We start from the raw sequence: 14,213 nt of genomic DNA, 5'->3' as shown, positions 1-14,213 counted from the left end.
AGGCGAGGCAAGATTCCTGTGCCTAGCAAGCGGGCAGGCGAGTGGACATCACACAGAACTGCTGCTGCTGCTACGTGTGTGGACACGGCTGAGCGTGGTGTTTTGTGTTTGTATTGGGGCAGGCGCGCATGGGAGTTGACGGAAGACGCCGTGAAGACGGTCTCTCGGCTCTCGGCGTTTGGGCCGATTGGCCTTCAGCCGCGCGATGTCTTGGGCTGAACAGCTGACGGCTTGGGTCCACCAGTGCGGCCTTCAGGAAGCCGTTCGGTGTCGTGGGGTTCCCTTTGCTGTAGCGGAGTAGAAAGAAATAGCTCAACGTTTCGGCCGACCGGCTTATATCAGCAAGGATTTGGTTGCAGTTTGGAGGAGTAGGCCAAACTAGCCTCAAGGTAGTGGAGCTCCATAGAGCTCCATCCAGTGGAGGCCCTTCCACCAGCAGTGGAATGAGCAAGTCATTGCAGGGCTGCACCTTTACCTCTTATTGCGTGGGTGGGTGGAAGTCCTCTGCACTGTCACTGTGAGTAAAGGCAGGTTCTGGACGTTTCGGGTGCCTCGCCTTACGCAGGAATCTTTGGGGTCTCGAGTGTGTGTGCGCACGTTTAGAGCGTTAGGGTAGAGTCGTTAGCTCGCTCCGCTACGACCCCGGCCACCCGAGTTCTATTCCCAGCCGACACCAGTGACGATTATCTGAACCGGTCCTGGGCCTCCCCTAGGTCGACTCGGCCTCAAATGAGTGCCTGGTGCGGTGTGTAAGCATCGCCGCTATGGAGAGACAAAGGCGGCCGGGCCTGGTTGCTGGCCACCCACCCCCTTCGTGTGCTGTGCCGGCCTTCATAGCTGCTATTCGCTAACAGCACTTGCCCCAACAGTCTGTAAAAGGCTATCCGGGGGATCTTTGTCTTTGTTTTGTAGAGGGGTGGTGATCACTGCTTGGCCATGGACGCGCGCAAGGCCGTGAGCAAGCCGAGCTCTGGCTCGCTCGTCTATTACTACGACATTCTGGCCATGCTGCTCATTTACGTGCTGTGGTTGGCAGCGGTCATTCTCCTCTTCTAGCACCACCATGCAGCACCACCGCGGAATGGCAGCCACCACCACCAGCAGCAGGTGAGACACCCAGCCGTGCGTGTGTGTTGCGTGGAGCGGTGGTGCAGTGGTTGCCTGTAACCTCGCTCGCAAGCAATAACGGTGGCGAAATATTTTAACCGGTTTCTTGGCATCTCTTGGGTCGATTTATCCTTTAAGGAGTACATGGTGCAGTGTGTAAATATCAGCGTTGGGGGATACAAAGGTGGTCAGATGTAGCTCTGGTTTGGTAAAGGCTACACAGTGGATATTCGTCTCTGTAATGATGCCCTTGATATTGTGGTGAAGTATGGTCAACATAATCCTTGCGACCCGCACGGCGTGGGGAGTCCTTGGTCCACCAGTGGATTGATTGACACAGCGGCTGTCAACGAGGAGGACACCAGTGGGAGGGAGGTGTGCAGGGGCATCCCGATACGGTCGCCGAACGAGGAACGTCTCCGAGGTGCGATCAAGCCAAGGCGTGAAGCTCTACGGAGAGAAGATATGTCGAAGAGTCGGATGCGGCACGGTGAGAGAGACAGAGATGTCGACAAGACCTGGAGGTGGTGCCAGGTTGGATAGACGGCTTCCACGGCGGCCCACGTCCAGGCCTGCGAGCGCCACGCGCACCGCGCAGGCCACGGCGTGACCCCCCCCCCCCCACGACGCATGCGCGTGCGGCCCTCAAGGCTCCCGGGTCCTCCCTTCAGTGCGCACGAGAGGGCAGTCCTCCCTGATCCTCCGCAGCGTGCCGCACAGTCCACACCGCTCCTCGGTTGCCGTTCGGGCCGGCTGCCGAGGCGAGTGACGCCGGACGAGCGCGGACCCCTCAAGGTGGACGACGGTGGGCGGCATGGGAGTCGGCGCGGGGGGAGCGTGAGGTCGACTTGTCGGGCTTGAGGTCGGTGCGGGTGATGGGATGTTGGGAACGTGCTCCAGGCGAGGTGTCTGGTTTGTTGTCCTTCCCCCACACCCGTGATTAGCACGGTTGGCTACGGTACGGTGCTAAAGAAGCTCAACGTACATTCATACAACATACAGGCTTCAAGTAAGGGGCTGGAATATCACCGTGGAACTGCTAATGGCAATGGGGTACAGCGGATAGTGCCGTGGTGCCGCAGGCGTCGGAGCCGAGCGAGCGAAGGGGCGCAGAGGCGGGCGGCGCTGCTGGAGCCGGCGCCAACTCTGCTGCGACGCGCCCGCGGTGTCGCTCACCGGGTCGCCACGGAGTGCCACTTTCAGCAGTGCCACTTTCAGCAGTGCCACTTTCAGCAGTGTCACGCCGCTGTGCACTGCCTGTGACACACAAGGAGCCTTCTGGCTTCTCTCTGTCGCAAACCGCCAGCGGTCACGGTGCTCCTGTGGTGCCTCGCTCTGTCGACCGTACATTTCACTTGCACGCTGCCAGCGGTTCGTCGATTGGCAAAGTCGAGTGTGGCGTGGTACGCCCACCGCTTCCAAGGCGTGAAAGAGTAGACCAAATACTCTTTTTAGAGCTTCCTACAGTGGAGGCCCTTCCCTCAGCAGTGGCGGTCGGGGAAAGCATGCGATTGCAGGGCCGCACCTTTGCCTTTTTACCGGGAAACGAGGGCAAATGTACCGCACGGGTCACTCGGTCCGCCGCGTCGTATGCAAGTGCCAGTCAACATTCCACTTTAAACCGTTACCGAATACCGATTCTGAACACTGTTACTGGTTTACAGATTACTGTTTAAACAACCCGGATTTGAAACCACGATCTCAGCAGTGTCGGCTCAACGCTCTGACCTCTGAGCCGCCACCACCACCACCTTCTACCCCTCCCTCCCCTCCCTCCCCCTCGTCTACCTCCTCCCGAGGTCGTCACTGTTTCCCGTCGGAATAGAAATGTTCCCCACAGCGTGCGTGGCGATGGCCACACAGGGCCCCTCTGTGCCGCATGCGCTGCGTAGCAGTTGCACGCCACTCCTGCACGGCTCCACTTGGGGGGAAACTACCACGATATATTCCAGTGGCAGTGAACGTGCAAAAGTTTTTCCTAACTTTGTCATTCTCATTTAGATTTAGTTTTTCATTGTATTTTGTTTTCCTCGCTCTGTTTTACCGCCGATGTGAATATTGCCATTGTTTGTTGTTGTATCGTTCTGACCCACTCCAACTGGACATCTGTGAAAAAGAGCTTCGTGGCTCATTGGATTCCTCCAGGATAAATACAGATTCTGATTCTGAATGGAGATTACTGAAAGTGTCCTGCGACAGCTGTTCACACGACACTGTCGTCTCTGCAGCCTGCCGATACATTACACTCGTCACGTGCGTGCTGCCTGTTACACACAAGGCACCTCATTAAGCAAAAATAATGACCACTCTATTCCTGGCCTCTCTGTGCTGAGCAGAATGACCATCGCCCGGAACGTCAGCTTTATATATTTTTTTACTTTTAATGCCACACATTGTTGACGAATGTGCGGAGATTTTCTTGTTGATGTGCACCACTGCCATCGCAGCGGCCTCACCGGGATAATGCGTTTACTTTACAGAAACGATGACGTCATGAACCGCCATGCCATCTTGCGGGAAATGCTTTGTGTTACTTAACAAGGATTGATCGAGCGCTTTGCTTCCTTTGTATTTTTCCGAAATCAAACGCAATAGTCACGATAGAATGATAACTTGCAAGACGGCGATACGATGAGCGTGGCGCTCATACCGTGCCATGTACCACAGTATCACCATATCTTGGTGCCCGATAGGCGACAGCATTCTGGCTGTGAGCCGGCCTCGCTGATTAAACCACCTGGAGCCATGACGCACGCTTGGAGATTGGTTGACCGTCCACAGGTGTTTGATGGATTGGAGAGCTGGACGCTAACTCAGCAGCTCCAAGAGGAGTTGCCGGCATTTTAGCTCTGTTGTCTGAGACGAATGCTGGGGATTTTTGGCGAGAGAGGAAATTCAACGCGGAAGTCTTAAAGGGAACATTGCAGGGCAAGTTTTTTTAGGCATGAGCAGGCAAAAAATGGTTGTGTAAGGAGCGTAAACCATCGCGCAAACTCCGGTCATCCTCACAGCGGCTTTTGGCTAGCCATCGAAGAAAGACCACATTGCGCACTTTCGGATGCGCTTCTGCGGCCATCTGGAACGCTCTTGTGATAGGAAGCCACTGGAGCTATGCTCTTCAGTCGAGATTGAAAACTGATTTTTGCATTTAGTTTGTCCTTTACCCGGCACCTGCAATTAGTACGGTTGGCTACGTACGGTGAAAAAGAAGTTCAACGTACAATACGTGGGACGTGTGAGCAAGGTGAACGGAGGCCGTGAGAGGCATCGGAGTGGTCTCCACGAGTCCGGTGGCCAACAGGATGCTGATCAGGGCAGGGCTTGGAGGTCGTCAAGGCACCGTGGCCACGGGATCGGGCGGAGGGTGGTGGGGCGCGTCGGTGGCGAGTGGCATCGGCGGTTTGCGCCACGACGACGTCTCGTTCCTGATCCCGCCGTTACCTTAATAGGAGTAGTTTGGCTGCCATCAATGTCCACACGACAATAAGTCGTCACCTCGTTGAGCCATCATTGTGTGGCCAGGTCGCTTCTGTGAAAGAGCTACGTAGCTCGGTGGCGCCTTGCCTGGTAGAATTTCCTCGTCTCGACCACCCCACCCCCTCCCCGTGGCTGAAAACAGCTTAATATAGAGAGGCCCACAGAGCTTGGCCAACTGTTGATGCCAGCCCCTCACTGCCTGGCTGCTGCTGCCTTTTGATGTGGAGCGCTGGGTAACCTCTAAATTATCTAAAATGTTTTGGAGAAACTCGCCCCCATTGTTTCAACTTGATGCGTCTCCCCCCCCACCCCCACCCCGTCTCCGTGCCGCGGCCGGGCGGCGCAGGCCTGCCCCTGCTGTGGTTCCTGCTGGTGCTGCCGCCGTCGCTGCCCTGGGGCCGGCTGCACACACCCTGGCTGGCCGCCGCGCACTGCCTGGCGTGCGCGTGCCCGCCGCTCGGCAGCGTCTTCTACCACCTCTTCATGAACCACACGGGGGGCCCGGCCGTCTACCGGCGCCTGCTCTGCCTCGACATGTGCGGCATCTGCGCCATCACGTCACTTGGTGCGCTCGCGATCGCGTTAAACCGATGGCGTTAAACCGATGGCCGTGGCGAGGGTTATTCTCGATGTAGTGTCCCTGCGTGCGGAAATATTTTCTGATTCGCTGGCCTAGACAGATGTTGGCTGAAATGCTCATTAATCCTTTTCCGTTCCGGTGATGTCCGTGAACCGGAAAAAAAACTAAATGAAATTAACTTTATCAGTACCGAGGCTCCCGCAAGGGCGTGCGGGAGGGCGTGCGGCACGGTTTGGCGCCGGCTATCATAGAGCGCGGCGGTCGTGTCGCTCCGCTTCTCTGCGGTGAGTACAGAACAATGTCTTTAAAAACAACGGCGCTGCTGCGCCTCTCTTAATCAAATTAACGCCAAACCGCTCGCGCGTTCCGAGATTCAGCGGTGAACGGGACCCCACCCTGCAACTTGCAGCACGTCTCAGAACGGAAGAGGGTTAATTGGCTGAAAGCAGCTGAATATGGACAGGACCGCAGAGCTTTGACAACTGTTGGCACCGGCTCCTCACTGCCTGGCTGCTGGTGCTGCCGCTTGTCTGTGGTCCCTCCTCGTGCCTCTGGTTGTGATGCATAAACGACCCACTTCGGCCCTCTGAGAATGAAAATCCACGGTGGCAAAAATATGCACCTCCCTAAACTGTGTGTGTGTATGTGGTTGAACGCACCGTTTGGCTTACGTTCCCACGTCACCATGGCAACACCGCCCAAGGCACCTGGGTCTGTCCCGTGACCACCTGCCAGCAAGCCTTCGACACTTCACGTGGCCTCAAGGTGCCCCGAGCGTGGCACGAGCCATGGTGATGTTACCGCAGAGGTGGCGAAATGTTAACTACCTCACCTGGTATACAGGAGGTCGTGGGTTCGATCCCGACTCTGAGGCCTGTATGCTATCATTTGCGGCCAGGTCGCTTCTGAAAATAGTTGAGTTTACTCGGTGGGTGTTGAACAGCGGTTGTTGTCGTTGTTTTACGTGGCTGAGTGATGCTGTCCCCCTTGTGCCCCTCGCCCTCCTCTCTTGCAGGAGCGCTCTCCATCATCTACTGCTCCTTTCTGTGCCGCCCCGTGCTGCAGACGCTCGGCATGCTGGGATACTCGGCATTGTCGCTGATCGCCCTGCACCGGGCCGTGTCGGCCTCCACCAACAACGCGCGCCTGCGAGCGTTCGGCTGGCAGGCCGCCTTCCGCATGGCCTGCTACACGTGCCGCTGGGCCGGCCTGGCCACCACCTCTCTTGGAGGTGCACTTCACGTTGAGGAGCGCCCTTCGGCCGGAGCGCTTTTGACGTTCGTGTCAAAAGCGTTTACCCACGAGCTCGCTAGTTCGTGCGTCTTCAGAGTGAACAAACTCGAACGTGAAGTTGTGTTTTGCCGCGAGAGGGATTTACACGCATTGAAAACCGGACAAAACCCGATGAAAGGTTTGCCTCAAAGCTTGTTGACGTAAAGGGGGGGAGCCCCCCTTGGCATCCCGGCCCTGTCGCGCGAGTCGCCCCCTCCTCAGCAGATCCGCTACGCGAGCTTGGATGTCTCATCGGGGCCCATGGATCCACCGTGTGAGCGTCCTGATCGCTAATTAAATACCTACGAGGACAAAACATATGCTGGGAAAGCGTAACTGGTTCCATATAAAGCGGCTGTGTTTGCTTGAATGTGTGCGCAGCATTGGCCCTTTTGTCAGTTCAATGCTGGATGAGGGCCACTGGCTATATGACCATACTTCACCACGCTGGTCAATTTGGGTTGGCGAAGGCTTGCGGAGCTTGCACGTGGAAGTGCGGACGTGCCGCACAGCAGCATGTCCCAACTGCGCCGTCCTCTGCCGACCATCACCCCGCCTACGTCACGCTGGTGCGTGCTGGTGGTCGCCCATCCAGCACTGTCCTGGCTCAAACCCTCGCTTAGCTTCTCGCTCTGATGGGACCGGGCATATACCGGGTGATTGGGGTGCCACGGTGGCTACGAGATGACGAGATGTTAACTACCTCGCCCGGTATACAGGAAGTTGTGGGTTCGATCTCGACCCTCACACACCTATTGTATGTTTGTAGTTTGCACGTTCTCCCCATGGTCGCGTGGATTTTTCTCCGGGTCCTGCGGTTTTTCCCTCCATTTAGAATCAACATCACGCGTTTAGAGTATTTTGGCTGCTATAAATTTCCACACGACGATGAACCACTTGGTTGGGCTATCATTTGCGGTCGCCAGGTCGCTTCTGAAAACGTGCTATAGAGCTCAGTGGGCCTTGACGTGTAAGCGCCTGTTAATGTGTGCTCTCTCTTTGTCTCTGTTTATATCTCTTTCTGTGTCTCTGTCTGTCTCTCTGTGTGTCTCTGTCTCGCACGTGGTCCAGCGGTGGCCGGGCTGGCGTCGTCCCGCGATGCCGGCGCCACCGCCAGCGCCGCCGTGGCCGACCCGTCCCTGCGTCACTACGTGCTCATGGACCTCATGGCGTTGGCTGGCGGCGCCATCAACGTGAGCCGCGTGCCGGAGCGCTGGCTGCCCGGGCAATTTGACTACTGGTTCAACTCTCACCAGATCATGCACGTCATGGTGGTGCTCAGCATCCTGCACCTGCACTGGGGTGTCGTGCCCGACCTGCTGCGCGCCAGCGACATGACCTGCCCCTCCTGACACACGGTGCTCCCTTGGTCCGCCTTTTTAAAAGCAAAAAAACGAAAACAACCAATTTGTACTTTGTTGTTGTGTTGATGCACTAGACTCCCGGTTACCAGCAACCAACGGCGTGCGGTCAGGGCGGTTTATTTATTTGCTTGTCGACTAAATAACTCAGAACGCCCCGCCCCCCCCCCCCCCCCGTTGTCATCAGAACTCGGAAGCTAAGTAGGGTAGAGCCCGGACGGTGTGTTTGTGTGGGCGACGGCCATGATTGCACGGGCAGCGGCGGCTGCTGCAGCTGTAGCTGCTGCCACTGCTGCTGCTGCTGTAACTGCTGTAGCTGCCACTAGCTGCTGCCACTGTAGCTGCTGTAGCTGCTGTAACTGCTGCTGTAGCTGCCACTATGGCTGCTGTAGCTGCCACTAGCTGCTGCCGCTGTAGCAGCTGCTGCCGCTGTAGCTGCTGCTGTCAGTCTACGTGGTCAGCAGCAAAGAGCAGCGCAGCAAAATCCATTGCTGCGCTGCTCTTCTGCGCTGCTGCTCCGGCAACGTCTGCGCTATCCGCCGTCATCAACCCGCACCGACCAAAGTGGCGGAAGTACGGCCAGACAGTCTCCGCGGCCCATGCAACGGTGAATTGACAAGAGGGCTGCACTCGCCCCCGCTGGGTTTTGCAGGGCCGCTGGGTGTCGGTAAAAACTTTTCTTGTGATTGGCCGCGGAGAAACAAAACGCGGCCGTCGGAGGTAACCCCACCGCCGTTTCCACGGATCGCAGCGCGGCACGATTGGCTCGGGGGTGGAGGGGGGGGGCCTGGCGCGTGGGGCGCATCGCGGAGCCCCACCTCCATCCAGTGGGCGCTGGTGCAGCCGCACCGCCTGCGCCGCTCGACGACTCGCCGTGCGTGCGGCCGCGCGTCCATGCGGCCGGGGTGGTGCTTTTGGGAGTCTGACCGCGGTTATTTTTCTACACCGCGCGAACATTCGTTTTTCCCCCCTTTTTGCATCGTTTTTCTACAATGCCGTGTCGCAGCTGGAATGAACACGTCGCGCGCTTTTGAACAAGGGGGATTATTTCTTCGTATACGTGTTGGGCAGTTTGTGCCGAGGGTTCCATCTCTTGAGCTCGTGCAATCCGCCGCGGAAGTATGACTCGAGGGGTGTGTGTTTTAGACGTTGCGTCGTACGATGGTTCAACGCCTCCTCGTGGAGGTCCCCCAACCCGGTGTGCGATGTTCAGAATCGGAATCTTTATTTCGGCTGGAAGAATCCGATGAGCTCTGAGAACTCTTATTCCACAGGTGCCCAGGAGGGGCACGGGGTGAGAAAGGTACAACAACAACAACACGATGCCGGCGGCGTGAAGGCGAGCCAGCGCGCTGGATATGCGATCCACAGGCTACCGGTTTGATTCCATCTCCCCCTCGTGGGGGCTCCTTCCACAAGCGGTGGCGTGAGCAGGAAATTGCAGGGCTGCGCTTTTTTTTTTGTCCTCGACCACGGTGTGTGTCAAAGGACTTCCAAGAGAAACAAATGGAATAAAATGTTGGGTTATTTAGTTTTATCGCGGACATTAAAGCAAAGCGTAATAACGATAGGGTCGACTGTAGTAGCCATGCAGATTGTAGCCGTCGCGATGTCCAATTCGGCCACCACTAAACATTGCAACCTTTAGCCATGAGAGAATCTTCACGGAGTCGAAACTGCTTCCAGGAATACCTTTAGCTTGAGATGTTTGACTATTTTTTTTACATTAAAATCGTAGCATGAAACCATATTGTTTGGCGTAAACCCACGAGCGTTTATTATGTGTGGTATGTCGCAGTTTGATTTAGAATTCAGAAGTTGGCCTTTCTATCATCCGCTATCGTGGCTTCACCGAACTGATGCAATGGATTTAGAACATTTGACAACATCTCAACAAAGCAGATAATGTGAAAGGTTAGTTAACACGCTCCCAATTGTAGTTGCAATGAAGGAGATGTTTTGATATATTATTGTTCTTGCAGTATTCTCAAATTTTAAAACCACAAACAGCGGGAGATTGAATACGCCCTTTCCACTGACACATCCAAACCGAGACGGCATGATACCACGGGTTGGTTTCCACTGGCTATTTTCCCTGTCGTGCCGGAAACAAAAACCCTGACACCCCGGCCTCACCCGACGTCGCAATCTGGCTCGGGGCCAAGCAGGGCCAGGGATGGAGGTTGATGACACTTAGTGCCTGTGAGGTAATTCGGTACGGAACTCGGACGCGGTGTGACCGCATCGTCGACCTGCGTTGAGACATTGTGCGCGCGTGGCCATCGGCGGCATGGCTCGGGGTTCCGCAGTGGAAAAACAACGTGGGGCTTCCCCAAGCTGGGGCCGGCTCGGTACGGCTTGGTTGTACAGTGGAAAAGCAGTCTAATAGAATTCCAGCATACAGCCGACGGTGCTTCAACAAGCTACGCGACGCGTGCTTCTTGTGGTCTCTACACTTTTGTTCGTTGTATTTTAATTTCCCCGTGGAGTTGATGGAATTTGTTTTAATCGGCCTCCCAGTGATTGTGAACGCGTTCATCAAAACGCGCCAAAAGGTTGGGGAGCCGCCTGCTCCAGGGGCTGATCGGACCTTCAGAGACCCCTTCTGGCAGGGAGCCACACAACGAGACACGCCACACCTCGGTCGCGTCCGTCACTGCAAGGAAGGCCCCCTGCAGTGACATCCAGAGACTGGGAATGCTCATAGTGCCAGTCCAAAAATACCCCCCCCCTTCTGGTGACAGATTAGCACGGCTGAAATGATTGCGGTGACGGAAAAATATCGTTGGCAGGCTGTGTTTGGAAGCGGTCGGCCCTATGTGGCCGCGGTCCGCATGGTATAAATCGACGGTTGGAGGGCCTTGTTGGGCGCCTTACGCGGGGGGCCTTGCAGGGGCCTTGCGTTCCCCTCCACTGCTCTGTGGGGCAGAGCAGTGTTTTGCAATATATGCGCACGCTGTGAACGTGGATTTGTCTTGAAATTGAATAGAAAAATAACGCTTTCATTTTACACAGCGTCATTCGTGCTAAAAGCATCCCATAACGCTGTACATTAATTATATGAGGACCAAATCCCACGTACAGCCACTAACAAGCAAATGAAAACACTACAAGGAAATTTAAAAAAACGAATAAAGGAGTGGCACCAAAACAAAAGCAACACGAACAACAATTAAGTGATCAACAATAGAGAATTGAGTCCACGAGGTCTGCGACTACGACCACATCCCAGACGAGAGTCCCAACTTCCCAACCAAGCCAGGAACCCCTCACAGGAGGTTACGGCTCATTCATTCCAATCTCTCAAATGTCCACAAAGCGATTACCGATTTTTCAGCGTATGCCCCGGATGAATAAAAAAAAGGGCCTCCAGTTCGGAGTTGAATGATCCTGTGATGGAGTCGATTTGTCGGGTGTGGAGTGGTGGGAGGGTTTTCCAGACTGTAGGGGCTGCGCCTGAGAAGGCTCGCTCACCCAATGCGTTCGAGTGGTGTTTTAGGGTGGAGAACAGATCTGACGAAGATGAACGGAGAAAATAAAATAAAAATGAAAACTAAATTAAATCACGACGTTTCGGAGGCAACACAAGCCTCCATCATCAGACTTGTGTTGCCTCCGAAACGTCGTGATTTAATTGAGTTTTTATTTTATTTTTACCTACGTGACTTTACCGAAAGAAACAAAGAGTATGGATCCTTGCAGTCACGAAAATTTCAAATCTATAATGAACGGAGAACCCGGGGAAGGGAGTCAACTGAAATCGGAGGGGAGAGGGTGGGCCCGTGAATCATTTTGCAAACGGCGAGTGCGCTCTTGAAGGTGATTCTGAACTGAGCAGGGTGCCAGTGGAGAGGGATCGTCAAGTGCGTTGTCATGTTGACGCTTCCAGGCACGATGAGTGAGTGAGTCCTCTTGCGGCTGCGTTTTGAATGTGCTGCTCACGTTGGATGAGAGCCGAAGCAAAGCCAAATAACAGAGTAATCTAGTTCAAAAAGTATTTAAAAGTTAGAAAAGTATCTTTGAGATCGAGTTAGTAAGAGTGGTCGTTGTGGGCACGACGTATCTCGGTACACACCATGTGCTTTATTTATATATCCAGCCGAACACAGTCGCACTTCGGGAGAAGTTGACAAGCTCCGTTCACAAAACGGCTGTCCGTCAACGCGCCAGGAGTCTTGATTTGTGGTGCGCAGTCTGAATGGGCTGGGGCCACTCGTCGTGACGGCGGTCTACGAGCGTCATTCATTCGTTTGAATAAAGTGCAAGGCATCAAACGGAATGCTCGCGGTGTCTGCTTACCGGTTACACCAGGGTTATTCCTGAAACGTCGGAGCTCTTGGGTCCACACGGCCGATGAGCCGCGCTGACGGGAGCGGGCGGGGGGGTGCTGCTTGTGGCTGTCGACGGGCGACGAAGCGGCCGGCAGGAGCCCCCCCCCCCCCCCCCCCGTGGGCGAGGTGGCCGAGTCCGCTCGCTCGCTGCGCTGTCGCCCATCCTTCGTTTTTTATTTGCCGCGGTCAATTATCGCGCTTGCGCAAACGCAGTTTCGAGTAGAAACCAGAAGAACTTCCCGTCTGATCGCGCAGAGCATCGCGTTGCAATGTCCGGAGGTGGCCTGCAGAGATGGCGCCACGGAGCCTGTGAAGTTACTGGCAGAAGCCCTCGTCTCTGCAAGCCAGCGGCCGGTGGTGGATTCCCTGCACATTGGTGAATCAAGCCGATATTTAAATTCGTTGTTGCTGTGTCCCCGCCACGAGAATGTAGAATTTCCAGTTGGCTCGGGGCCAGGGACGCAACCGCATTGGGAATTGGGGGTGTCCTGGCGAACGATCCCTCCGTAGATTGACAGGCGAAAAAAACGCAGGAATGTTTAAAACGTTGTGGGTGTCTCTTAGCCGTGGGCGCCACGAGATGTTAACTACCTCGCCTGGTATACAGGAGGTTGTGGGTTCGATTCTGACCCTGACGCCTCCTGTATATTAGGAGTTTGCGCGTTCTCTCCATGGTCGCGTGGATTTTTCTCCGGGTCCTCGAGATAAACTCATTTAGAGTATTTGGCTGCTATAAATTTCCGCGTGATAATCCACTTCTGGAAAAGAGCTACATCGTTCGGTGAGCCTTATCTGGTAAAATAAAATAAAAATAGTTGAAATAGTTCAGGACGCTGGTCAGTGCGGGTTTGTGAGCTACGGGCCGGACGCATGTGGGTGTCCGCGCCGCTGATTGCGAAGAGAGGAGGAGAGATCAGCGCTCCCTGAGGCGCGGAGACACCAACACCTCGAGCTTCAGTTCTGATCTTGGGCTCCTCGGGGGGGACCAGTGCCCGGGCCTCGAGGCCGACGCGAGGACGTCCGTTCTCAGCTCTCGTCCTTGGCCCTGAGCGTCACCTGAGTGTCACCTGAGCGGCACCTGAGCGGCACCCGAGCGTCACCCGAGCGGCGGCACCTGAGCGGCGGCACCTGAGCGGCGGCACCTGAGCGGCGGCACCTGAGCGGCGGCACCTGAGCGGCGGCACCTGAGCGGCCCGACAGGTCTGGACGCTGAAATTGGCCTCGATGAGTCGGCCCTCTCGACCGACCTTCACAACGGCCTTGGCCTGCCGAGTTCCCGGCCACCGAAACGTTTTTGGGAGGACTGGGACAATCTGGCCAGGTGATGCCTCCTTTTTCTGAGGCACTGTCGGGTTTGAGGTCCAGGGGAGCTGAAATGAGACCGTCAAATTATCAACGTTTGGGAAGATGGTTCAATTACGGGTGGCTGTCGCTCGGATTATAACTCAGGATCTCAGCAGTGCCCCTCAGAGATTCATGGTGAGCCTCCCTGGCCACCAACTTTGCTACCGGACGTTTTGATATCAACGCGCGCGATCACTTCCAAGCTGGAGGAATGTCAAAGCCACCGGGCTTGTGTCGCGCGATCCAAGACCCCCCCCCCCCCGCTTGTCTCATCATGTAAAGCGTGAGGTGGTGGCGGGGGGGGTAATGCGCGCGCTCCACACGACTGAAACATCTTACCAGCAACGCAGAGCATTTCTCCCAAGCAATGATAGGCATATGCACACGGTTTTACTTGCTGTACAATAATGGTCCTGTGCATTTGTCGAGCACGACGTTTTTGAGGATGTTTCGTCCAGGTGGTGGAGCGGAACGTGACGCGGTGATGTTCTATTGTGACGTCACGCTACCGCTCCGTAGATCGTGACGTATGAACACGCGATATCTGTGTTGAAGTTCACAGGTAAAGGTGCAACCTTGCAATTGCACTCACGCGACCGCTAGCGGAAGGGTCTGCATTACAGTAGGAGCTTTAGCGGGTGTTTTTGGCCTACTCTTCCACTTTTCAGTTTATTGGCGCCACGGTGGCGAGATGTTAACGACCTCACCTGGTCTACAGGAGGTTGTGGGTTCAATGCCGAC

The 14,213-nt window shown here is 55.5% G+C and overlaps 1 protein-coding gene across 1 annotated transcript in view; it reads left to right on the top strand.

Moving 5' to 3' along the window:
* Window positions 1-11,185, top strand: part of PAQR4 (progestin and adipoQ receptor family member 4) — a 29,253-nt gene extending 18,068 nt beyond the window's left edge. The window contains exons 3-5 of the mRNA XM_078873486.1: window positions 4,931-5,149; window positions 6,180-6,395; window positions 7,508-11,185. Of these exons, the coding sequence (XP_078729612.1) occupies window positions 4,931-5,149; window positions 6,180-6,395; window positions 7,508-7,788 (716 nt within the window). The 3' untranslated portion in view covers window positions 7,789-11,185. The remainder of the gene's footprint in view (window positions 1-4,930; window positions 5,150-6,179; window positions 6,396-7,507) is intronic.
* Window positions 11,186-14,213: the final 3,028 nt, after the last annotated feature.

The sequence above is a fragment of the Lampetra fluviatilis genome, chromosome 37, assembly GCF_964198595.1.
Source record: "Lampetra fluviatilis chromosome 37, kcLamFluv1.1, whole genome shotgun sequence".
NCBI lineage: Eukaryota > Metazoa > Chordata > Hyperoartia > Petromyzontiformes > Petromyzontidae > Lampetra > Lampetra fluviatilis.
The sequence above is the reverse complement of the archived record's forward strand: the minus strand, read 5'-3'. Positions and strand labels throughout refer to the sequence as shown.